This window comes from Amblyomma mixtum, chromosome 4 (genome assembly GCF_055824585.1).
Source record: "Amblyomma mixtum isolate Tamu chromosome 4, ASM5582458v1, whole genome shotgun sequence".
Lineage (NCBI taxonomy): Eukaryota > Metazoa > Arthropoda > Arachnida > Ixodida > Ixodidae > Amblyomma > Amblyomma mixtum.
In genome coordinates, this window is record NC_143015.1 from 111,356,294 (window position 1) to 111,382,864 (window position 26,571).

The 26,571-nt window shown below is 49.7% G+C and overlaps 1 protein-coding gene across 13 annotated transcripts in view; it reads left to right on the forward strand.

Moving 5' to 3' along the window:
• Positions 1-250: 250 nt before the first annotated feature.
• LOC149347887 (uncharacterized) overlaps positions 251-26,571 on the forward strand; it is a 129,863-nt gene continuing 103,542 nt past the window's right edge. For 7 of the 13 annotated variants that reach the window (XR_016292693.1, XR_016292694.1, XR_016292695.1 and 4 more), the window contains exons 1-8: positions 251-428; positions 11,428-11,599; positions 11,762-11,922; positions 16,046-16,206; positions 17,376-17,457; positions 21,227-21,337; positions 23,398-23,545; positions 23,712-23,822. Coding sequence is in view for 10 of the 13 variants with exons in the window: in XM_089587687.1 (XP_089443813.1) it covers positions 16,185-16,206; positions 17,376-17,457; positions 21,227-21,337; positions 23,398-23,545; positions 23,712-23,822 (474 nt within the window). In the remaining 3 variants the exon portion in view is untranslated. Of the gene's footprint in view, positions 429-11,427; positions 11,600-11,736; positions 11,923-16,045; positions 16,207-17,375; positions 17,458-19,807; positions 19,969-21,226; positions 21,338-22,227; positions 22,325-23,397; positions 23,546-23,711; positions 23,823-26,571 lie in introns of all 13 variants that reach the window. The other 6 variants (XM_089587691.1, XM_089587688.1, XM_089587692.1 and 3 more) reach the window with 6 other exon arrangements.

The window sequence follows — 26,571 nt, forward strand, 5'->3', positions numbered from 1 at the left end:
ACGCGGCCGCCGCGGTCGGGTTCGAACCCGGGTACTCCGGCTTGGTTCCTGAAAACCAATTTCCGTGATTGGGGTAAAACTGAGGGGGTGTCACAGAAGACTGACACAAAGGGCAGCGCGATGCTTGTAGAAACAGAAAGGAGAGAGAGAAGGAAAGCACGTGATCACGCGGTGCTCCGCTGACGTGGCCTTCCCCCAGAGCAACCATCCGCCTAACCCAAGGCCTAACCAGTCGCGTCTCCAACGTCAGTTCGGGAGGAGGCAGTGCGCATTGGCCGGGGCCTGAGACGGCCTTCATCAGAAGGCGTATCAGGAGCTCCTGCAAGCTAACGGAGGCACTCTGACGGGCACCTGGAGTTATGCATGCGACAAGCAACAGCTTTCCTTAGCTGCTGTCACTGCGGCGGATCGACACGTCATCGCATAAGGTGAGGACTGCAGGGACCATTAGTAAGGGGAAATGATACCATCTACAAGTGCTGCGATGGTATGCAGGGGAGTGTACAGCGAGAAAAGGTTACTCGAGTTCGTTATGGTTTGAGCACCTGGTCATCATTCAGCAGCCTGCGTTTTCATTTGCTCGGCGATCACAGCGTTCTCTGTTTGGGCGCAGCTGCGTTGCTGAGTTGGTCGCATTTCTCCTCTAGTTTAGCCGATGAACACTCTGCGTCTGACTCAATCTATGTCCGCTAACGAGATGTAGCCGGCATTATCGTGTGCGACCTGATTCAGTACCGCGTGCTTCTGCTTCAAGGTATTCAAGTGGGGGGGGGGGTCGAGGCTTTCGCTAAGCCTAATGACCTAAAGTTGCTCAAGATGGCAGCGATTAACTTCCCCGCCGCCCCGTCGGTCGGGGATGCTACGGCGACCACATGGACAAGCCTTTGCGACTAGGCCTAGCGCCGAAAAGCGCCGCGTTCAATTGAGTCGTCAAGAACGCTGTCCATTGATGCAGATCGCTTAAAAGGTTTAGATTAGAAGAATGTCATGTTTAAAAATAGCATTGGTATGCGAATACGTTTTTCGGAATCTGTCCGCTTTCCTGGCCCCTTTTCGGGGACGGATGACCGTACCCTAGGCGTAGTGGTTGTGACTGTTCGAGAAATTTTAACGAGTTCATCCTGCGCCTTCGAGTTCACTCATGAAATGCAGACGACCTTCACTATATTATTTGTGAGGGAGAAGAACGCAAACGCATCTACTATGAAATAACCGCGGAAACACCCGTATAGCGTCCTGTCGGGAAGCCGTGTGCGCATGGAACGCGTACGACGTTCACGGCCATTGCATGAATATTTACCAGCATTGCAGTTCTGACGACTGGCCGGCGAGTAGTGGGTGAGGCCATAGCGCACGTTTTGTCCGCTCTGAGAGTCTTTGCCAATACGTGCACTTCTATGCCCGTGGAGATTACTGCCTTCTTCTTTCTTTTTTTTTAAGCCCAAACTAATGTCTGTCTTTGGCTTGTCATCCCCGCGTGCCCGGGAGCGACTGTGCTGGACGGCTCCAACTTACCATCCTCCGCGTTGCACTGCAACACGAGCAGACGGCGCAGTTCGCGGGCGTCTCGATTCGCAGTCGAGTGCAAATCTGTTGTCTGTAACGGTTGTCGGCCGTCGCCGCAAGTGATGGGACGATACACCGATTAGACTGAAACACTCCGGAGTGAGACTGGGACTTCAAAATTGAGGGGGCACTTTGACTGCCTAAAGTGCGTAGAGGCGGAAGCGGTTTCCGCACCACTTTGACTTGCTCTGTGGCACTGGTGACGTCACCACTGGATGACCTCACACATAATCACTAATTTCTAAGTAATGCCGAATTACTAATTAATGGCTGATTACCGATTAATTACTAAACACTAATTAACTGCTAATGACGCTTAACTTTCGCCTTTAGATGTGGAACGCGACAGCGTGTTGTAGCGCTGCCAGGCAGTCCACGGAACGCCACCACCCGTTCGGCGCGATGCATTGCCCTTTGAACGCGACGCTTTTTGAGGAAAGGAAATGGCGCAGTATTCCTCTGTCATCTCGGTGGACACCCGAACCGCACCGTACAGGAAGGGAGGAAGTGGGAGTGAAAGAAGAAAGGGGGGCCGTAATGAAGAAAATGAAAATTGTGTTTGAGGAAAGGAAATTACGCAGTAACTGTAATCTCGGTGGACACCCGTCAAAAGCGTGACACCTCGCTGACAAGCTTCTGCTGACAGCCTTCTGTCGACGACGATGAGGCATTAAAGGCTTTCGACTTGAAAAAGGGACTCGACAGACAGGGAATGGAACGCTGCCATTTGAAACTGACACTATTTATTTCGTGTTTTGAGTGCCGCCGACAGTGATTGCGATTAAAACGCTACCAACATGGAACGGAAAGCTGCCACCTGAGATTAGAACGCTGCCGGCTGAGAAAGGCACTGCCGATTAAGACGCTAGTGACAAGTTTCTGGCGTGAATTGTGATAATATGGCGTTTCTTGAAATAACTGGTCAGATAGAAGCGGTGTGCACTGCACCGGAATTATTGTCGGAAATATTTAGCTCCATTGAAATAGCCGCCGCGAAGGCACCTGCCGAACTTACTGTGTGGGCTGCAGAGCATACTAGTTTTATATGGCCGACGTTAAGCCCAACTTGTCTTTATGGTCTCTGACCGGTAATGGGTATCCCGTAAGCACTTTGCTTTTCAAACTGACAAATACTTTAGCGTACACTCAGGACGATGAAAAGATTGCTAAGGCAAAACGGGACGTATATATTTGCTCTCCGGCCTATTTGGAAAAAACTTGAAAATTGGCCTTCAGGAACGCGAAGGTGCATTAAAAGCTCATCCCCATGGACACATCCAAGGCGCACGAGCGCAGCGCCTACGCGCCCAGCGCCGCGACAAGTGTCGGAAGACATACGCAACTCGATGGCCTGTCGCCTCCTGTCGCTGCTACTAGCGCTCAGCTCAGCGAACACGACGGCATAGGGAAAACATAGGGAAATTGCGGGGCGCCTTTCCTCCTGCGCATAACTATCTCTCCCTCGGGTTATTGTCTTTAGCATGGACACTGGTGTCGCGCTATTCCCGTATCTCCCAAAGCGATAGGGTCCGACTGTTCTAGAGCTCCCCTTTAAACCGCAGCCGTCCACTATGCGGCGCCTCTGAAGACCACGTGCTGCTCCGTGGCGTTACACTTCTCATACCCCGCACACTGTCAGCGGTGGATCCATGCATTCGCAGTTTGTACTGCAGTCGCAATCTAACGCAGCGGCTATACACCGCTTTCGCTTATCGTCTGGCTCAAGTTCACGTAGTTATTCGGCAACGCCTCCGAGCATCGCCTTATTTGGTCACTGACGGGCCCGAGCCATCAGCGATCACGGAAGAAAGGTTTTGTTTGGTTTGGTTTATGGGGTTTAACGTCCCAAAGCGACTAGGGCTGTGAAAGACGCCGTAGTGGAGGGCTCCGGAAATTTCGATCACCTGGGGTTCTTTAACGTGCACAGACGTCGCACAGTACACGGGCCTCTAGAATTTCTCCTCCAAAGAAATTCAACCGCCGCGGCCGGGATCGAACACGCGTCTTTCGGGTCAGCAGCCGAGCACCATAACCCCTGAGCTACCCCGGCGGAGAAAAGGCGAGAGGACTTCCAGCGATCGAGGGAAGATGGAGGCCTTCTAGCTGAAAGTATAAAAAAGAGAAAAATGCTGAAGCAGCGTATGTGTGTCGAGCGTTAGCAATATCAAACGAATATTGCGTCATGCTTTTGTTATATCCGAATACCTTTTTTTTTATTGCAACGTATACAGCGCAAGAAGACAAATCGTTGGACACCACTTCGAATGCGCTACGTCTATTAGTTCGGCCGTAACTGACGTTTGAAGTTAGAAGTCAGGGTTTGGGGAACCAAACGTCGCCGATGCGAATCCATATCAAAGGCTTCGCTTCGATTCGACCCGTAATTTTATGCTTCGTAGCGCTCTGATTCGTTTGATACCAGTCTGAACATTCTACGCAAATGAGGTGGTCCACAACCTGTGTACCAGTGGTACCACCCATTGGTCCCACTTGAATGAACCTGTGTTTCATATTGACGCGACCTTGAGTAATGCGAGTTTCGGAATAAACGCTCTATAGTCGGATAATACTTAAGTCTGCAGTGGAGCTCCGCCCACATTCAGCCTCTGCGCACAGAATTCCTCCACGACAAAAAAGTAGTCCGCTGCTTCAATGTTTCTTGTTACTTAAACAAGAAGCTTATCAGAAGACAAAAAATTTCGAGCTCTAGAATTTTGATGCGGGGATTGTTTGATATTGCCACATTCGTGGACATTCTCGTGGCGCCGTCTCCTGGCCGAACTGTCTTAACCGCCATCCTGGCTAGCCTTAGCCATGGTGGCGGGCGGGGCTTCTTCGTCGTCTCTTCTTCGGGTTCCGCTCGGGAGTTCGCTGCTACCTGGCGCTGTTCAGTAAAACGTGACCTGGCTGTCCCGACTGTATAGCCGTGACATATTTGGTGGAGGTGCTGGGTAACGTCCCATGTACACTGACTCTGAAGACACCTTTGAAGCCAGCCCTCAGTGCGTGGACACAACCCCCGTCCACAAAGCGAGCCGCCGCCTGCGAGGCCTACAGCCAGAGTTCAGCGGCCTGACAAAACCGGCAAGAGATATGACATCAACCACAGCTAGCCAGACCACTCAACGTTTTGGAGCTGACACTCCCTTCGTACTTCACGCGCCCAGGTCACCGCCGACGTTCCACGGTGACAGGTTCGAGGATGTTGAAGACTGGTTGGCCAGTTTCGACCGTGTGGCAGCTTTCAACCAGTGGGACGGTGAGCGCAAGTTGAGGAACGTTTACTTCGCGCTAGAGGACTCGGCAAAGATCTGGTTCGAGAACCACGAGTCCTCTTTTGCCACCTGGGAGGTTTTTCGTCGCGAGCTGCTGGCGACATTCGGCACCAGTGAACGAAAAGAGAAGGCGGAAGTCGCTCTGCACTCGAGATCGCAGCAGCCTAATGAGAGCGTCACCATGTTCGTTGAGGACATGATGCGCCTCTTCAGTCGAGCCGACCCTGCTATGGCCGAGGCAAAGAAAGTGCGGCACCTGATGCGGGGCGTTAAGGAGCAGCTGTTTGCTGGACTTGTCCGCGACCCTCCAAGGACAGTGGCCGATTTTACGAAGGAGGCAGTGAGCATGGAACGCTCCTTGCAGGAACGCGGTGCACAGTACGGCCGGCAGGCTAGTATGGCAGCCGCTCAAACCTGCACGCCTACGACGCTGCCTCCTGAAGACCTTCGAGACCTTGTAAGGAGCATCGTTCGCGAAGAACTCGCGAAACTCCGCTTCGAAGCTCCACAGGCCAGCGTCGCCGCCCTGTCGGACGTGGTACGGGATGAAATCCGTCGAGTGGTGCAGCCAGCACCAGTTGTTCCGGAGCCGCAACCCTACATCATGACCTACAGCGAGGCACTTCGACGGCCTGCGGTGGCACAAGCTTTTTCACCTGTGCCGGCTGTGCAGTACCCACGTCCAACTGTGCCCACCACCGTGCCGCAGGAATTCCGGCCCGCCATGCGTAAAGCGGACATGTGGCGAACGCCGAGGAACAGGCCACTCTGCTACCACTGCGGTGAGCCCGGCCACATCCTGCGCCACTGCCCCTACCGTCGGATGGGTTTAAGGGGTTTCGCTTCAGACGCTCCTCGACCACGCTACGGCGAGCGACCCCAGGAGATTGAACAATACCTGACGTCCAACGTGCAGGCTCAGACCGTGCCGCGACGCCAGTCTCGATCCCCATCGCCCAGGAGACTCTCTTCTCCCAGCCGCCCGTCGACCTCTGGCGAATTCAGAGGCAGGGGGAGGCAGAGGACAATATAGTCAAACATTAGAAAGCTGATTTCGTTTGCCGTTGCAATTGGCCAGCGGAGTAATACAAGACGCCGCGGACCGCGGCCCAGTGTTAGCAACTGCTGTTTTTTTAAGTTGTATCCTACTATAGAAACGAAAGCTTGACAGCGACACCGAGTTCCCGAACAGACACCAATGAAGATTGTCAATTAGGCTGGCACCATAGAGTTTCTATTACCTAGAGGGAAAGCTGGCGGCGCTGCACTTCCACCATTTACGCTCAAAGCATCATGGGCCGGTGAGCTACTTGGTGCGGGACAGTCGTACTTTTTCAGGAGCACGGAGTGTCACTACTAAGGTTCTTCATTCCGAAAACGCTGTTCGTGTGTACGCAGACACCTTTGGCGGGAACGCAGTGTGCAAAAGCCGTAGTAGCAAAACCGCAGCAGCACACGACGCCTATAAAAAGCTCTTCTTTTTCGAAATGCCATTAAAAAAAACCTTTTAAAGTGTTTAAAACAACATTTTTTTAAACATATTTCCTTTTAAAAGTGCGCCTGTTAATTAAGCACGAAATATTAGTTTCTGTAGTGTTCATTACTTGGCCAATAGGAGAACTAGCCATCTCTAATTTTGGGCAAACGTTGCATTTACATGCTTTTCTGCTATTTTGTTGCAATCATTAGACAGGATATTGAATGGTAGGGCATTCTTGATTACCGAACAGCGTTTATTTTTGCATTATTTTTTGGGGTAAAATTCGCGATTCTGCAGACGGTAGGTCACCGGCCCGCGTATTCGCCAACTGCAGCCTGTACAGCCACAAGGCTTGAAACCACGGTGAATTGATCACGGTGACTGAAGATTGTCACAACGGCTTACCTAAAAGGGATAATAAATCCTCTTAAACGGCGTTATATGCCACTAAGCATCACGATTTGCGACCTAAAAGGGAAAAAATGGGAAAAAATGAAATTAAAAAAATAAATAAAATTACAGTACAGTGAGCGGAGTCGAACGGCCGACCTTCCATACGCAACACGCGCCTCTAATCCACTGCGCCATAGCGGCGATGTCAAGCCGACGATCTGAATAAATATTTATAACCAGCCTTAATGTGGCTGCTACCTGCCGGTGGGCGGCGCTGTCATCGCTGGCTGTACCGGCTGCATTTGGCGAACACGCCACCGGCCCATGATGCTTATAGCATAGAGTTTCTTACTATTACCTAGAGGGAAAGCTGGCGGCGCTGCACTTCAGCCACCATGGACGCTCAAAGCGTCATGGGGCGGTGAGCTACTTGTTGCGGAACAGTCGTAATTTTTCGGGAACACGGAGGGGCACTACTAAGACGTTTCATTCCAAAAACGCTGTTCGTGTGTGCGCAGACGACTTTCGCGCGAACGCAGTGTGCAAAACCCATAGTAGTAAAAACGCGACGACACACGACGCCAATAAAAGGTTTCACTTTTCTGAAATGCCATTAAAAACCTCTTATAGTGTTTAAGCAACATTTTTTTTGAAAACATATTCACTTTTAAAAATGTGCCTGTTAATTACGAAATATTAGTTTTTGTAGCGTTCATTACTTGGCCAATAGGAGAGCTAGCCATCCCTTTTTTTGGGCGAACTTTGCACTTAAATGCTTTTCTGCTTGTTTGTTGCAATTTACAGACAGGATATTTATTTATTTTGTGAGACAGGAGACAGAGCCCAGGATGGAGCGAGCTTTAATGGCACCCGCAAGTATGGCGACCAACCCTTCGAAGAAGAAGATGATCGATGATGATGGATATGTACAGATGAAGACGAAGGTCGCATGTTGTGCTTTGAGCGATGATGATGGATATGTACAGATGAAGACGAAGGTCGCATGTTGTGCTTACAATTTATTTATTGTACCCTCAGGGCCAAAGGCATTACAGAGGGGAGTGGGTTACTGAGGATAAAGAACAATGAATATAATACAGTGAAAACAGGTAGTACAAAATAAATTTTCTCCAGATTAAAACAAACAACATTCAAAAAGCGTAAATAACATAAAATCAATGTACATAACACAGTGGAAACAGATATAACACATGATCAACTTCTTTCAGAATAAACAATGTTAGTTAATGCGTCGTGAAAGGTTTTGTTATCTGCAATGGCTGCAATATCGGAGGGAAGGCGGTTCCATTCCACAGATGTGCGAGGAAGATATGACTGAAAAGATGATTTGGTGTGGCATGTTGGGATGCCAACCTTGTGGCGGTGATCGATGCGACGTGAAATGTATTCTGGGGGTGATATGAAATAATCGTGAAGCGTAACGCGATGATATAGCTTGTGAAATAGTGTTAGGCGACCAATTTTACGGCGAGATTGTAACGGTGGGAGTGACACGTTAGATTTCATGGCTGTGATGCTTGCCGTACGGTTGTAATTTGAAAGAATGAAGCGAACGGAATTATTTTGGACTAGTTCCAAGGAATATGCAAGGTTATCATGTGTAGGGTCCCATATTGATGCTGCGTATTCTAGTTTAGAACGTATAAGTGTTTTATAGAGTATAAGCTTAAGAGATGAGGGAGCGGCTGAGAAATTGCGACGTAAGTACCCTAACATGCGGTTAGCGTTATTAATAACGTAGTCAATATGAATAGACCATGTTAAATTTTGAGTGATATGAATACCTAGGTACTTGTATGTTTTTACCCAATCAAGAGGAGTGCCGTTAAGATAATATGAAGGAAGAGCGTTGGTGCACGGGAAACACGCAAAGCTTTACATTTATTAATGTTTAATTCCATATTCCATGTAGTGCACCAGTCTGACACCAAATTGAGGTCTGACTGGAGAGTGTCAGTATCGTTAACGTTATTTATTTCCCGAAATATCACACAATCGTCAGCAAAAAGGTGAATGTTGGAAGATATGGCAGAAGGAAGGTCATTAATATAGATTAAGAATAGGAGTGGTCCCAGGACCAATCCCTGTGGAACACCAGATAGCACGTTAGCAATCGGTGAATTAGTGTTATTAGCATGCACAAATTGCCAACGGTTAAGAAGGAAAGATTGAATCCAGTCGAAGACGTTAGGATTGAGATTAAGATGGCTCAATTTATGTAGCAGTAATTTATGACATACTTTATCAAAGGCTTTGGAAAAATCCAAGAAAATGCAGTCAGCACAAGATGAGTTGTCAAGTATGCGGTATAGCTTATCAGTAAAGGCAAGTAATTGAGTTTCACACGAGTATGTTTGACGAAAACCATGTTGCGCAGGTGTGAAAAATGAATTCTCATCGAGAAAGGTAACGACATGCTTGAAAATGATGTGTTCTAGTAATTTGCAGCATGTGCTAGTGAGCGAAATGGGACGAAAGTTTTGAGGGGAGTGCTTACCACTGGACTTGTGAAGTGGAACCACCTTCCCAATTTTCCAGTCGTTAGGAAGGCTTGCTGTGTCGAGTGATTGTTGAAAAAGTTTGGTTAGTATAACTGAACTATAAGCACAAGTATTTTTAGAAATTTAGCGCTAATCGCATCAGAACCAGGTGAAGAATCATTTTTCAAAGATTAAATTAATTTGGCTATGCCAGGTGGATCGATAGTTATAGGTGACATTGTCGGGAACCTGTGGTGCTCTATGTGAGGCAGATTAACGCTTGAAATGGAGGAAAAGCTTTCAACGAATGTGTTATTCAGCACGGAAGCACTAAGATCACTGGGGATAAGTTTACCGGAGGCATCTTGTAGTCTAATTAGTGGGTCGTTCTCAGGGTGTATAACGCGCCAGAATTTCTTAACACTCGTTTTCAAAATAGCTGGTAATGTGGCAGACAAAAAGGTATTCTTTGTTCGTTTAATCGCGTTGACGTAAGCGTCGGAAGCAGACTTGTATTTCGCCCATCGCGCGTTAGATGGTGAAAGCTTCGCGCGGCGGTATAAACGTTTCTTTTTGTTAGATAATCGTTTGATGTGAGAGTTGTGCCAAGGTGCTTGTGGATTAGAGGTTACGATGCGCTTAGGGATATACTTTTCAGTTAGTTCGTGAACCTTCGTTTTGAATGATATCCAGTTTTCTTCGACAGAGTAGTAGTCAGAGTTAGCAATAAAGTAATCAACAATTATGCCCAGTTCATTGTTAATAGCGGCAAAGTTGGCGCGTTTGTAATCTAGAATGATTTTTTTTATTTTGCTCGGTTTTGGACGTGGTATATTAATGCAAAAATTGAGCAGAACGTGATCACTGATGCCTGGAAGGTATGTTATATCAGTAGCTAACTCTGGATTAGTTGCTAGAATTAGATCAAGAGTGTTCGAACGTTATTAAACGTTAGGACATTCTTGATTATCGAATAGCGTTTATTTTTGCCTTATCTTTTGGGCAAAAGTTGTAGTTCTGCAGTCGGTAGCTCACCGCCCCATGATGCTTTGAGCGCCCATGGTGGCTGAAGTGGTCCCGAGGGATCTCCATGCAAACTCCCATAGACGGGCTGCCAGCTTTCCCTCTAGGTAATAGTAAGAAACTCTATGGCTCATAGCGCCCATGGTGGCTGAAGTGGTCTTGAGGGGGCTCCACGCACCCAAGTAGGTTTCAAGAACCAGTTTTCTACTCGTGTTGCTTGAAGCCTAGCGGTCAGTACAGTACCAGTATAATGGTGTTTTCATTATCACGCCCGTAAGCGTGAGTGATTTGGTGCTGCTCAAGAGTGAAAACAAAACCACACCGAAACAAAGAACGAGGGGGGGGGGGGGGGGGCAACTGCGCCAAACTAGCCATTTCACTTGGGGATGTAAGTACAGCTAGTGAGTTTGAGTCCCGCACTTGTTAAGCTGAAACGCCCGTACTTCACTCTAAGAGCTGTAGTTGCACATTTGACGCTGAAACAGCCGTACTTGCTTTCCAGCGCTGTCAGGGTTAAGTGTAAAGGACCGTTGAATCAAGGATGCGACCAGACATCGTGTTGGGTGATAGGAGGTTCTTACGTTTCTGGGCGATCCGACGAACGACGAGCAAGCGGCGACACCGAAGGTTGTCAGGAATGCCTTTATTCCATCTCGGCAGCCGGGCAGGCAAGAGGCGGGCTGCGCACTGCCGTGGCGCTTATATAGCCCGCGGTATCAGCGTTTTTCATACGCGTCGAGATGAGCAGGAAATGAGCTATACGTTCCGCGCGACAGAGGGTGTTATCACCAGAATAACGTAACAAACTGATGTGAGTCGGACTTCCGATTGGCGGGGGATGCGCCACATGACAATATCCGAAAACTATTACGCAAACAATAACTCATGAGACTTCGCTTTGTGGTATCATCGTTATTTCACGCGAACGACTGCCACGAAATCTCTGGGCACGTGGGGAGGTTCAAAGTTGACGCTGTAGGGTAAAATAAAGTAGCAGAAATGTTCCCAAATTTCTGCACACAAGACAAGCTGTGATGCATACGCGCTCTGTTTATTTTTAATTTCTGCAAACTTATAAACAGCGTAGAAGCAGCGCTATTTTATCTCCCCCTTAATAATATGTGGCAGTGCGCACTTAACTGCATTTGTCGTGATCATCGCTGATCGTTTATTTCGTGTCAAACTGCAGGGCTCCTGCCCCGGTCTCCCGTCAGGCTCATGCATCCCCCTCGCCGAAGAAGGCGACGGTTGGGCAGGTCTAGGCCGCGGGACCGCCGTGAACGTCGGCAATGCTTTCGTCACGTGGGTGTTGCTGCGACGCTGAGGCAACTCCCGCCAGCCACTCCTGACAGCGGGGACAGGTGAGGCGCAGGAGCACGTTTTACAGTCGCGGACATAAGTAAATGAAACCCGATACTCCGTTGTTCACGCATTCCGTTTACAAGAGGGAAGAAACATTGTTTCTCCTAGTTATCGTTTATTTCGTGTCAAACTGCAGGGCGCCTGCTCCGGTCTTCCGTCAGGGTCGTGGACCCTCCTCGTCGCAGAAGGCGACAGTTGGGCAGGTCTAGGCCTCGGGACCCCTGTCAGCGCCTTCCATGCTTCCGCCACGTGGGTGTTTGCTGAGACGCCGAAGCACGTCTCACCTGCCTCTCCTCGTCCTTTGGCCGGGAAGCTCTCGCAGGTAAGCAGGGAGGAGGACCGCTGCTGGAGTGGAGCACATTGCTGGCACGTCCTCTTCGATGCAGTCTTTTGTTGTAGAACGCGCGTTAAACAAAGCCGCAGAATGACCGGTGGAACGCTGGGTTCAAGTGCTTGGCGACGCGTAGTGACGCACATCCTCTGCTCTTGTTCACAGGGGAGCTTCCTTATGAGACCGTTAACATCCATCATCTTGCCTTTTCCCTCTTGAAAGATCCCATGTGCGAGCTCCCGAAATACACTTCTTCAGGAATAAAACCACTTCCAGCTAGCATTCACTCCTGCTTCTAAAGCGGTCTACGGGCCTTAGTGGAAACAAATGCAGACGGCTGACTTTTTTTTCCGCACTTTTCTTGCACTTGAGGAGTCAAGTCCCCCCCCCCCCCCTTTTTTTTGCGGCGGAAGCTACACTACTGTAGCTTGGACGCATTTGGCCATGATCACCCGAATGACCTTAAAACGACCTTGAGATAAGTGGTTTGTTGGTGTATTGGGGTTTAACGTCCCAAAGCGACTCAGGCTATGAGGGACGCCGTAGTGAAGGGCTCCGGAAATTTCGACCACCTGGGGTTCTTTTACGTGCGCTGACATCGCACAGTACACGGGCCTCAAGAATTTCTCCTCCATAGAAATTCAGCCGCCGCGGCCGTGATCGAACCCGCGTCTTTCGGGCCAACAGCCGAGCGCCGTAACCACTGAGCCACCGTGGCGGGGCGACCTTGAGAAGTCACGGCTAGTGTTGCTATGCACATATATATCTAACCATGTACCTCTGACTTTGAACTGTGACCTTCAACTTCGACCTTGTCATTTCACCTTCAACTTTTATCTTGCCAGTTCACCTTGAACATTGAACTTGGACCTTGCAAGGTGTCGGCAGAGGCAGTAAGAAAGTCACGTGGTCGAGTTCAAAATTATGACGTCAGGTATGGGGCATATATAACCAGAGCTGTGCGCTTAGACGCCATGGAGGTAGGAGAGCGCGCTGAGGAGCCCACATGTAGTCAACTACCGAACACTGCGGCCGGCCATTTCTAGATTTCGTTACGTGAAATTCGGTTCGGCAGTGTTGAAGCGCTGCTTAACATTTTTTTTACCATCGGAAACTTATCGTTCAGGTGCTGGTTCGTTCCTACGTTGTTACCAGCACTTTTCACGCAACCAGTTCACATAATTCACGGCCACGCGTGCACTTCGTGTTGCGTTGCGTAACCCGCGCCTTTCGCACGCGAAGTTTCCCCGCCAGAGCAGTGTTACCGCTATCTTGACGAAGCCAGATCCCGTGAGCACGATCCCTTGTGAGACATTCTACTAATCGTGCTTGACTTTCGTTATGTCTCATACACTGCCTGCTTTTTCGTTTACGTTGACGCAAATGTACTAGAATCGCATACCGTGAGAGTCCTGTGTAGACCAATAACCTTATGATCGCACCTTCTTTGTGCAGCTTTTTACGTCAAATACCCCATCAAATACCATTACCACCCTCGATTCCAGTTTAAATTGGTCTAGTTTATACCGACAGGAAAAAAAAGATGGGGGGAGCATGGCAGGACAAGAACCAGTAGAGTTCCGACGCCGTCATGAGGCAAAGGAATCTGGGGACCATACGACTTAGTTCTGGTTTCATTACATTCTTTGAGCTCGAAAAGAAATTGAAAGTCTGAGTAAAAGAATAAGCCAGCGCTGCAACTAAAGATTGCTCGATTGTGCAAGGCACCCTGGCTAATCCCGCTTCGTTGTCACTACAACGCCGAACAAAGGAACGATTTTGAAACGACTAGCCCGTCAGGCATGAACCTTATTCGCCACGGATGTTTTTATGGGGCTCATATCGTCCACGCTTCGAGGGGATTTCTCGCCAATTCACAATCTGTATGGTAATTTCACACGGGATTCCATGTACAGTTCTATAGTCGTACACAACTCAAGAATGAAGCGGCGAATGCTCCTCAAAGGAGCCCCTCCAGCCAATGGCGTCGACCGGTTGTCGTAACATCGTGATGCTCTCTTTATCACGTGATCTTGATTCTCTTGCACCTGAAAGCCCCTGCGTTGTCGAGCTAGCAGGTGGAAGGGGATTAAGCACGACGTCAGGACAACCGAAAGACGCCATTGACCATGGAGGGTGAATGCATCTGAGGTGCATTCTCCCATTCGTTGTCGAGTTCTGTCCCACTGTATAGCGAAGCATCGTTTCATGATTGTGGCGATCCTTTCTCTGTCGCTGACTGTAGGGTCATGCGTCTACTTAGAGCGTTGCTTTTGCACGCCATCAAGATTCTTCTTTGCAGATCAGCCGGCGTAGAAGTGGTCGTGTGGGGTGTAGGCGTCGCGGGTGCCTCACTGCTGTTGCGTTTTGCAGCCGCTGTACTCCGCTGGGCTGTCTGGGTGTTCGAATTTCGGCGTGAGGAGGAGTCACAGGTTAAGGTTTTCGTGCATGCCAGAGCAAAAGAGCGGCTTTGAAGCACGCCTTAGCAAAGCGCTGGTGAATTATTTTCTCTCGCATAAAATTTATGTAATCTGCAACGAAATCTCGATTTTTGTGACCCCCTATGACCTTTTTCTAGCTCAAGGGCATGTGGGATCACTTTTCCCTACGTGTAGTTCCGGCGATAGCCGCGTTGCAAGAATGCCTTCGTTAGCGCCAGCCGACAGCCAGCGATGGCGAATCTGAAGTGGCTACATGACTGGGTGAGCAACTGTCGATGACATTAACGGACAAAGGCCTCTTCAGGATAAAGGCCTCTGCCATATCACTCCAGTTAACCCTGTCCTGGAGAGATATGGGAGATAAGGGTACTACGTGGCTGGGTGAGCAACTGTTGGTGACATTAACGGATAAAGGCCTTCTGCCGTATCTCTCCAGTTAACCCTGTCCCGGAGAGACGTAGGAGATAAGGGTACTACATGGCTGGGTGAGCAACTGTCGGATCTCTCCAGTTAACCCTGTCCCGGAGAGACGTGGGAGATAAGGGTACTACATGGCTGGATGAGCAACTGTCGGTGACATTAACGGATAAAGGCATCTTCAGGAGAAAGGCCTCTGCCATATCTCTCCAGTTAACCCTATCCCGGAGAGACGTGGGAGATAAGGGTACTACATGGCTAGGTGAGCAACTGTCGGTGACATTAACGGACAAAGGCCTCTTCAGGACAAAGGCTTCTTCCAATCTCTCCAGTTAACCCTGCCGTGGAGAGATATGAGAGATAAGGGTACTTACTACATGGCTGGGTGAGCAACTGTCGGTGACATTAACGGACAAAGGCCTCTTCAGGACAAAGGCTTCTTCCAATCTCTCCAGTTAACCCTGCCGTGGAGAGATATGAGAGATAAGGGTACTATTGGCTGGGTGAGCAACTGTCGATGACATCGACGGACAGAGGCCTCTTCAGGACAAAGGCTTCTTCCATACCTCTCCATCGCAATGGGGTGACTTCATTATTAATGCGAAAGTGTTGTATAGCTGTGTACGCGTCACCAAAAAGTGTTCGTGAAACGTGTCCACAATTTTGTCCACGCGTTCCATCGTGCTATAAAGAGATATGGAAATAAAGTTTGTATCAGATATGGAGGATAAAAAAAGTCTTGCTATGGGGCCAATTTGGTAGATGTGAGCTTAATAGTTAATTCAAGCCGAAATAAAAAACCCACTTGGACGTCGAAATAGTGAGAAGACGTCAAAACAGCCGCAGACAGAAAACGGACAAGGAGCAGGGACAAAGAGTGTGGAGGAGGTGTCAATACTTTCGCATTCTTCCGATGCGGGTCGCCGCAGAGATCTGTTTTCACACGAACGACTACTACAAGGTCTCGAGGTAAGGGGGAGGGGAGTTGCGTTTGTTTGTTTGTTTGTTTGTTTGTTTGAAATACCTTACAGGCCCATTGGGCCCATTGGGTTGAAATCTGATGCTCCACAGTAAAATGAAGTAGCGAAAAATTCCCGAATTTTCATGCAGGAACGAAGATCGGGTGCATACGCGCTCTGTGCTGTAAACGAGCAAACAGCACAAACGCGTTATTTTTGCTCCAAATTAACAATGCGGAGCGGCGCAGTTACTTGCCTTTCTCGTGATTTGTCGTTACATCGTGTCAAACTGCGCAGGACGCCCGCTCCTGTCTCCCGTCAGGCTTATGCATTCCTCGCCGCAGAAGACAACGGCTGGGCGGGTCTGGGCCTCGGGACCGCCGTGAACGTCGGCAGGTCTTTCGTCACGTGGGTGTTGCTGTGACACCACTCTCCGATGCTCCTGACAACGGGGACAGGTGAGGTGGAGGAGCACGTTACTGGCATTTATATGTGCGGAAATGACTAAACGGAGGCCGGTACTCCGTTCTTCACGCCTTCCGTGTAAAACATTGTTTGTCCTAGAGAAAGCGCGGTGGCATCCACTACCAGCATGCACATACCATAGTTGGCAATTCCGATTAGGTAACACGTGAAAAATATAAGGAACCAATATCATGTTCCGTTTACTTTTGTCCGCACCTGTATGCTTCGATGCCGTATTTGTTGTAGAGCCCGCTTTGAACAAAATGGCAGAAACACCGGTGGAACACCGGCTACTGAGTGACGTTCACAGGGCAGCTTCCTCTGGCGCGGCTACATAGCCGAGTGCGCAGCTGTGGATGACGTTGAAGGAAGCCACGGTGACGAGTACACAAGTTTTCTTGATGTACCTGATGAAAAAAAAAAAGATTGCGCATACAGGAGACAGTGGGTTCGTGTGTCCTCCTTGCTATTGCATTGCCTCACGACTCTCTTGGCTGTGCCCTGTTCACATATAAACCCTGCACTCTTTACACGAATACACCTATATGGGTGTAAAAAGGAAATAAGGAGTCCTCTAGCACACTCCTTTTTTAAAGGTTGTGCGCTAGAGGACAACTTTACTCCCCTTTTTTCTTTCTGCTTAGAGAGAGCAGAAATGAAACTGCAGTCCCTCTTTCTGCGGAAGTGGAATAAGGGAACGTATACAGACCTGCTCATCGAATCGTAAATGTAAGTGCGCTGCCCTCGTAACGTTCCACGTTTACATCTCTCGCTACTGTTTAGCTCGTCTAGCAGCGTGGCATTTCGCTCGCACGTAACGTACGCCAATCACCACATGCTCGTAGACCACGCGTCGCTTGCATCGTTCAAGTCAGAGCTATAGTGTCGAATAGCGGATTAAATGAACGCGCGGGCTTCCACGATGCTCAACCTTTAGCCACGTGAGCAGTCGTTTCCTGACTAAATCTGTGGCCTATGCCTTTTTTTTTTACCTCGCTATCGGTTCTTTGCACTGGTGCCGTAGTAGTCGCGATGCCGTAGAGCGGGCGCATCGTGAAAGGCCGCGCGTTCGTTTAATTCGCTGTTCGCCACTAGCTGGGACTGGAGCCGCTGTTGCTGTTGCCTCTTCAAGATTAACGTGAGGTTAACTTCGCTTTCACAGGGCAGCTGTCGACGCTTTGGATGTGGAAGCTGGCCGGAGTTGGTGAGGACTTCCCAGATGTGAACACCGGCAGCCAAGGAAGGTTGGTATCTCTCTTCGATATACTTTCCAAGTACCGTGGAACGCCGAATTGCGAATACTTTGCAGACTCTCGGAGTCATCGCACCGAGGCTACTCGTATAGATACAGGGACACAGCCGTCAGCATGAGGAGAAATCTGCGTTGTTTGGGGAACAAGAACTCCTGCCACTGAGTGTGGGTTTGTCAGTATAATAGTAGTTTGAGATGTCATTTCTGTAACCAACCCTCATAATATACATGATATTTCCCTTAATATAAACCAGCCTTTTTGAGTTAGAGGAGCGCTTGTTTCGAGCTAGCGTCATCAGCGAGGTATGCCATACGAGTACAGCAAAGACGCGTTAACTAGCTGCGTAGTGCGATGTAAGTGCACATTAAGAACCCCATGTGGTCGAAATATCCGGAGCCCGTCACGCCAGCGTCCCCTATAGGCTGAGCTGCTTTGGGGTGCTAAACTCTCATAAGCCATAAACCATCAACCAACTAGCAGGATGGTTGACTAATAGTGAATATGTAGATCATTTTAACTATTTCGGTTGGCCTGCTTGTTCATTGAGGGGCGTGTGGCACATCGCACGAAATGTCCGTATCACTTTGGAGGTGAGCTTACAGTAAATCGCATTTTAAAGCGAAATGCTTTAATGGCTCAATCTACCGTCCGTTCGTCCGTCCGTCCAGCGTTACATCGAGCGCCTGGGATGACTCATCGACGAGCGCAGCTGCCAAAGGGTAACGTCGTCATCGTCGACAGGTGGAGCTGTCGACGCGGCGGCGTCGAGCGCTGTTCCGTCATCAGTCGGTGTGCGGCACCTAGTGGAGTAGGATGGCTCCCAAGCGGTGCAGTGATTCCGCACCAAGTTGTTCGGCTCAGCGGAAGAAGGGCGACTCACCAAATACGCAGCAGCGAAAGACCCAGGAATGCATGCGTCAGCGGCGGCTAAACGCGTCGCCTGGTTTCAAAGCCAGGGAGGCGCAACGCGACAAAGCCTTTCGGCTAGTGCACTTAAGGCTGCCAAAGTGCCCCGTAGTTTTTTTTATTTTGGTGCGCAGAACACGGACGGCCAAGGGAAAAATATTTTACTGTAATCTGCAATGAACACATTCTCCTCCACCCCAATTGGGAATGTGTTCACTGTAGAATACAGTAAAAATATTTTCACATTCCATTCCCTTCCGCCCCAGTTAGCCACAGCGGTTGCTCAGTGGTTATGGCACTCGGCTGCTGACCCGATAGACGCGGGTTCGATCCCGACCGCGGCGGTAGAATTACGATGCTGGCGAAATTCTTGCCCGTCCGCTGTGTGATGTCATGCACGTTAAAAAACCCCACCAGGTGGTCGAAATTTCCGGAGCCCTTCACTATGGCGTCTCTCATAGTCGCTTTGGGACCTTAAAACCTCCATAAACCATAAGCCTTCCACCAAAATTTACTTTTACGAGACAATCCACTTGCAGATATTTCCTCTCTTTTTGGTTTGCTGAAAGAAGCGGCGATATTAAACAAAGTATAAAATCACTAAAAATTAGCAATGGCTTAGCTCAGTTAGGAAAGCATATACGAAGCGAAGAAAAGTTTCGTCTACTGACATTTTGGTAGTGAGGCGCCTCGTTGTCTCGGGGAAGGGGAGGGTTAAAGGCTGACGTTGTAGAGTAAAAAGGCTTAGCTCTGGTTAAGTGGCTTAGCTCTGGTTAAGCATAGATATACGAGCGAAAAGGTTCAGTTGCGCTTGGCTTGACGCCATGCCTGTCACAGTTCGCGCACAATGTACTGGAAGCACCACGATAACGGTGGAGGCGTCCGACTGTCCACACACTGCCTGTACGGAGGCGGAAGAGGGGACGCGCATCTATTGAATACGGTGCTGTCTTAGAAGGTTGCTTTAGAGACATGTCCTGTGGTGTGCATTCCTTTCGGGTGTGCACCAAGATATGAGAGACGGGCATTTCCTTTCCTTAAAGGCAATTTTCATTTCATTTAATTTTCCTTAAGGCCCTTACGGCGCGGTTCGGGTGTCCACCGAGATATGAGTTTCCTGGCGCACTGTTTGTCTTTTATTTCTCTTTTTATTCGTGCCGCGCATGACGTCACTCGGTTTGAAGCATGCGCAGCTGTGGCAAATCTTGGCTCCGCCGGCTCACGCGAAGCGCGGCTGTGGTGCGCGTAGTGAAGCTTGTCTCTTCAGAAGTTGCCGAACATCTGTGCAGGAAACAAGCTCCGCAATGTTTGTGCTATAAACGAGCAATCAGCGGTAACGCGTTGCATTAGCTCCGATTAACAATACGGAGCCAGGCGTGCAGTTCCTTGCCTTTGTCGTGATCATCGCTGATCGTTGTTTCGTGTCGAACTGCAGGGCACCTGCTCCGGTCTCCCGTCAGGCTCATGCATCCCTTGCTGGAGAAGACAACGGTTGGGCAGGTCTAGGCCGCCGCTGCACAGTTAGCTTCGTCATTGCTTCGGTCACGTGGGTGTTGCTGCGACGCCGACGCACGTCCCGCCTGACAGTGGGGGCAGGTGAGCTGGAGGAGCACGTTACTGGCATGTATAGGTGCGGACATGAGTGAACGGAGCTCGATATTCTGTTCCTCGCGTCCTCCGCGTAAAAACAAAATAAAACAATAATCGTTTGTCTTAGAGAAAGCGCACTAGCATCCACCACCAGCATGCCATAGTTAATAATTCAAATTAGGTAACGCGTGAAAAATAATACGAGCCAATAGCATGTTCCGTTAATATTTTTCCGCACCTGTACCCTTCGATGCCACGTTGGTTGTAGAGCGCGTTAAACGGCAAAAACACCGGGCTTTTAAGTGCTTGGCGTTCACAGGGGAGCTTCCTCTGTCACGGCTGCATAGCCGGGTGCGCAACTACCGGTGATGTCGACGGACGTCACGGTGACGAGTGCACAAGTTTCCTTCACGTACCTGATAAAAAAAAAGATTGCGCATGCAGGAGAGAGTGGGTTCTTGTGGTCTTCATTGCTGTTGCACTGCCTCGCGACTCTCTTAACTGTGCCCTGTTCGCGTATCAACCCTGCACTCTTTACACGAATACCCCTGTATGGGTGTAAAAAGGGAGTAAGGTGTCCTCTGTCACACTCCTTTTTTAAAGGGTGTGCGCTAGAGGAACAACTTTCTGCCCTTTTTACTCCTTTATCTTCAGAGGATGGAGAAATGAAACTGCTGTCCACCTTTCTGCTGAGGTGAAATAAGGGAACGTTATAGACCGGTACATCGAATCGTAGATGTGAGTGCGCTGCCCTCGTAAAGTTTCACCTTTGCAGCTCTCACTACTGTTTTGCAAGGAACTTCTACCAGCGTGGTATATGCATGTGGCTTGCATGTTACGTACGTCAAGCACACCACGCTCGTACACCACGCGTCGCTTGCATCGTTCAGGTCCGAGCTAGTGTCGAATAGATGATTAAATTAACGCGCTCCCTTTCACGAGGCTCCCGTCCTCTGGCACTTCGGCTACTACTGCGTCAGTGCAAGCAACCCATAGGCAGGCGAGCAGTCATTTCATGACTAAATCTGTGGCCTGTGCCCTGCTTTTTAACCTGGCTATAGGTTGTTTGCCGTGACGCCGTAGTAGTCGCGATGCCGGAGACTGGGAGCATCGTGAAAGGCCTCGAGTTCGTTTAATTCGCTGTTCGCTACTAGCTCGGACTTGCTATTTTTGTTGCATCTGTTGTTCTTGTTGTTGCTATTATTGTTACAGCTATTGTTGTTGCATCTTATTGATTAATCTGAGGTTAACTTCGCTTTCACAGGGTAGCTTTCGGCGCTTTGGATGTGGATGCTGGCCGGAGTCGCTCGTCCCGAGTCGCTCGTCCGAGCAGGGGTGAGGACTTTCCTGATTTGAACTCCTGCAAGCAAAAAAGGTTGGTATCTGCCTTCGATACACATGCCATATATCGTCGAACGCCAGATTGGGAATACTTTGAAGGCTGTCGGAGAATCCTTACTGGGGCTACTCATGAATACGGCGGCACAGCCGTCATCATGAGAATTCGACGTCGTTTTGAAATCAAGAGCTCCGTCCACTGAGTGCGGCTTTGCCACTATGAGAGTAGTTGTGAGACGGCATCTCTGTAGCCCACCCTCATCGTAGACGTGATGTTTCGCTTCATGCTGTCAGCACGTCTTAAAAACAGTCTATTTGAGTTAGAGGAACGCAATTGTGTTTCGGCGTACCATTATCAGCTAAGTATGGCATCAGAATACGGCTAAGACGTGCTAACTAGCGGCATGGTGCGACGTCAGTGCACGTTATAGAACCCCAGGACGTAAAAATTACCCTGAGCCCTTCACTACGGCGTTCCTCATAGCCTGAGTCACTTTGGAACGTTAGACCCCAATGTACCAAGCAGACCAGCAGCCTCACCTGCCTCGTCTGATGCAGACCACTAAAGCGGGGTACAACTCAAGAACAAAGCCCTAGATGCCCCTCACAGGAGGCCATTTGACATTGACGTCGACCGATTCTTCCCTGGGACCGATCACTTTATACCTGCTAGCCTAAAATGGGAGGGGGTGGCCGATGAGTTGAGAATAAAATGGGTTAATCGGATTTACTGCGGGGTCATGAAAACTGGTCGACCCCGGTGGCGGGTGGGCGTTCTTTGAGGGGCATCTGCTGCTTCGTTCATAACTTGTGTCCCCTAAAGACTGGTGAGGCACGTGTCATTGTTGATGTCGTTTTTTTTCACATCAATCTTCTCTCCTACAGCAACATGATCGACGCTTTCTAATTGTAGTCTCTATTTCGCAGCACCGCCAGCGCCATGGGTAGCCCGGTCGCCTGGAATGCCTTCGTCGCGTCCGGTGGAAGGCCGGACGGGAATCCATTCCAGAGCTACTGCGCGCTCGTAAGCGATCTTTGTCGGCAGAGAGGGGGATGATAAATCTGCATGTGCATGCCGAAGTAACCGCTGTGGACTTGGTGTTTACCTCAACCACACCTTCCTGGCGTTCTGGTGGCTATAGTGAATAATTATTCTGTCGCAGCGGTTATCCCTGCAATATTCCGGGACCACAGTAAGCCCCAAGGCTGCTGCTGCTGCCACATCAGCCCGATTAAGAAACCCTCTGTGACGTTTGCTGACGTCATGATGAAAATGGCTCTAGATTTCTTAACGTTAACGATCGGCAGGCGCTGCTAACCGACAGGGCAAGGAACAGGAGATTTAAGTGCACTCCTTTCAGGCCACAAACTGTGCTTTTCCCATCTGACCAAAGCACTTCTCCGCGTTTATATTAAACGAAGAAGTGCGTACGTGCTGATAGGCAACGTTGTGGGCCGTGGTTGCACGCAAAGGTTTGGCATTCGTTTGGCATTCGTAATAAGAATAATGATTATATTAAACGAAGAAGTGCGTACGTGCTGATAGGCAACGTTGTGGGCCGTGGTTGCCCGCAAAGGTTTGGCATTCGTTTGGCATTCGTAATAAGAATAATGATTATACGTTGTCTAGTCTTCCGTGCAAAAGCGCCGAAATTATGCTCACTATGTGAAGCGCATCAAGAAGTGTTTCGGAAAAGTACGCTCACAAATGAGGTGTTAGGGATATCCTGAGCGCTTCTGCCTCGGCCACACTTCATATTTCTCCCCACAGCCTGGCAGTGCTTCAGGCAATTAAAGCCGTTTGGTAGCAAGAACGCTCCGAGAATGGTACGTCATCTAAGCTGTTTTAATGTATACCCGAGGTGTCACCTAGGATTAGATATCCCTGCTGACTTGAAGATTATGGATGAAGTGCCAGTCCGTTGCTCAACGGAAACGCCCATTCGCACACACTCGCCCGAGATCTCAGCTGCCGAGCCGAGTGTATGATCAGCATCCCTGCTTCCTCTGACACTAACATCTCATGCGCTTCTCCACTCACCACTTACAGGGACATACTCCGAATGTTTTCTCTTCTAAACACCACCCTGTCCCAAGACCTCCTCCAGGACCACCCACCCTTCCGAGGCCACACTGCCCAGTGACGCGACCTTCAACAGCGCCTCGGCTCTCCCGACTCCTGTTGGCCGCTGCCCAGTGTCGTGACCTTCAGCAGTGTCTCGGCCTCCCCGACTCCTGTTGGCCGGTAACCGGGTTTGTGTGCTTTTCATTTTACACAAGTGCTCTGTCATTGCCATCATGAATTTTGTTTCTGAACCCCACATTAGCCTCTGGCTATGGGTTCAGTGTTTTGATAATGTGTATGGCAAGAGTAGAAATAAAATGAATGATTGAACTGGCTTCAAGGAAAGTTCCGGACAAGGAGACGCACGCAAAAAGGAGACCGGGAAAGGGGCGTGCCGGGAGGAAGAGCCGTGCCAAGGGAGCCGACGCGGAGGAGAGCCGAGGGAGCCATGAGAAAGGTGAGATATACCACTGGCTGGAAATATCTGCTGTGCATTCGCGCAAAGGGCATCCCTCCCCTCCTTCATTTCCTTTTATTTGCCTAGTAATTGCCAAAGCGTATGCCGCCGCGGTGGCTCAGTGGTTATGGTGCTCGGCTGCTGACCCTAACGACCCGGGTTCGATCCCGGCTGCGGCGGTTGAATTTCTTTGGAGGAGAAATTCTAGAGGCCCGTGTACTGTGCGATGTCAGTGCACGTTAAGGAACCCCAGGTGGTCGAAATTTCCGGAGCCCTCCACTACGGCGTCTCTCATAGCCTTAGTCGCTTCGGGACGTTAAAGCCCATAAACCCAAACCCAGAACTACCGGCTCGAAAGGTGGCTCTATCCATCCGCACACCGTGATTTAACAAGAAGCGAGGCTGTCAATGGCGCAAAGTAAAAACTGGCAGTTTTCCAAACCCCCTCTTACACAGTAGGATCTTTTCGCTACAGATAGACCCCATGTGCAAACACTGCTTAACTCCGGCCACTCTCATACACATGGCATGGACTTGTACACGCTACAACACGAACAACCCAAACACCCCAGAGACGTGGGAGTCTCTCCTGCGTACTTCCGAGCCAGGAGGCCAACGCTTGTTTCGAGGTACAATTATCAGCGAGGTTTGGCATACGAGTACACCTAAGACGTGCTAACTATCGCCATGGTGCGATGTCAGTGCTAGTTAAGAGCCCCAGGTGGCCGAAACTTCCGGTGCCCGTCACGACGGCGTGCCTCATAGCGTGAGCTGCTTTGGGGCGTTAAACCCTCATAAACCATGAACCATCAACCAACTAGCAGGATGGTTGACTAATAATGAATATGTAGTTCATTTTCAACTATTTTCATTGGCCTCCTTATTTATTCAGTGGCCTGTGGCACCTCTGAAGTAATGTCCTCATCACTTTGGAGGGGAGCTCACTGTAAATCACATTTTATTTTCGTGCACAGAACTCGAACGGCTAAGGGAAAAAATATTTTACTGTATTTTACAATGAACACGTTCTCTTCCACACCAATTTATATTTGAAAGATAATCCACTGGCAGAAATTGTATCTGTTTTAAGTTTTCTGAAAGAAGCGGCGATCTTAAACAAACTATAAAATCTCTAAAATCGGCAGTGGCTTAGCTCAGTCAGGACAGAATATACGCAGCAAAAAAAAAAAAAAAATGGCTGTGGTTTATCTCCGGTTAAACCTGGTAAAGTAGCGATAGTCTAGCTTCTTTGAGAGGCTCAGAACTCGATTCATCGTCATCTGTCGTCGTGGATGCACTGTCGTCGTCTAAGAGGGCCCCTCTAACCGCGTCGCTTATCGAGACGCTTAGCGCGCTCTTCCTCGATCTCCTAGGCTCGCCGCCTCCTCTGCCTTCTTCCCTACGAGGAGCCCTAGCTTCCTTCGAGTTGTCCATTTCTACCACAGGCTGCGTATCGTTGTGATATCCGCGCACCTCTGACGACACTCCGCGCATGCGCACGACTGACGAGGCGGGCGGCTAGAATTTCGATGGAGGCTAAATTGTAGAGTCCCGCGTACCGTGCGATGTGAGTGCACGTTAGAGAACCCCAGGTGGTCGAATTTTCCGCAGCCCTACTCAACGGCGTCCCTCATATGTGAGACAGTTACTGCGTATTCCCTTTCCTCAAAAACCAATTTTCAGTTATACGAAGGAACTCCAATGCCTGTTCGGAGCGGAGCCTTGCCCGTGGTGCCACGGCTCAGCGCGCAGCCACGCTGACCTCGTGAAGCGATTGGCGTAGTGTAGCTCTCGCTACAAAGATTCCGTCTACTGACATTTCGGTAGCGACGCGCTGTCGTTGTCTCGGGCAACGCGGGGAGGGGGGGGGGGGGGGGGGGCGGGCGTTCAAAGCTGACGTTGCAGAGTGCAATAAAGTACCACAAAAATGGCCGAACATCTGTGCAGGAAACAAGCTGCGGTGCATACGCGCGCTGTTTTTGCTATAAACGAGCAAACAACGCAAACGCGTTACATTAGCTCCGAATTAACAATATGCAGCAGTGCAGTTACCTGAAATTTTCGTGATCATCGCTGACTTCGTGTCAAACTGCAGGCCACCTGCCCCGGTCTCCCGTCAGGCTCATGCATCCATCGCCGCAGAATACAACCGCTGGGCGGATCCAGGCCGCGGGACCAGCGTGAGCATCATCAGTGCTTCCGTCACGTGGGTGTTACTGCGACGCCGCCGCCCTCCCCCGTTGCAACGTCCTGACAACGGGGACAGGTGAGGTGGAGGTGCACGTGACTGGCACGTACAGTTGCGGACATGAGTAGACGGAGCTCGATATTCCGCTCTTCACTCCTTCCATGTGAGAAACAGAAACATTTTATGCCCTAGAGAATGCGCATTAGCATACACTACGAGCATGCACATACCATAATTGGCGATTCCAATTATTTAACGCGTGAAAAAATATTAGGAGCGAATAGCATGCTCCGTTTACGTTTGTGCGTACCTGTACGCTTCGACATCGTGTTTGTTGTAGAGCGCGTTGAACGGCAGGAACATTGGTTGAACGCCGGCGTTTAAGTGCTTGACGTTCGCAGGGGAGATTCCTCTGGCACGGCTACATAGCCGGGTGCGCAGCTGTGGGTGACGTAGACGGACGTCACGGTGACGAGTGCACAAGTTTCCTTGGCGTAGCTGATAAAAAGAGAGAGATTGTGCATACAGGAGAGAGTGGGTTCTTGTGTTCTTCTCCTTGCT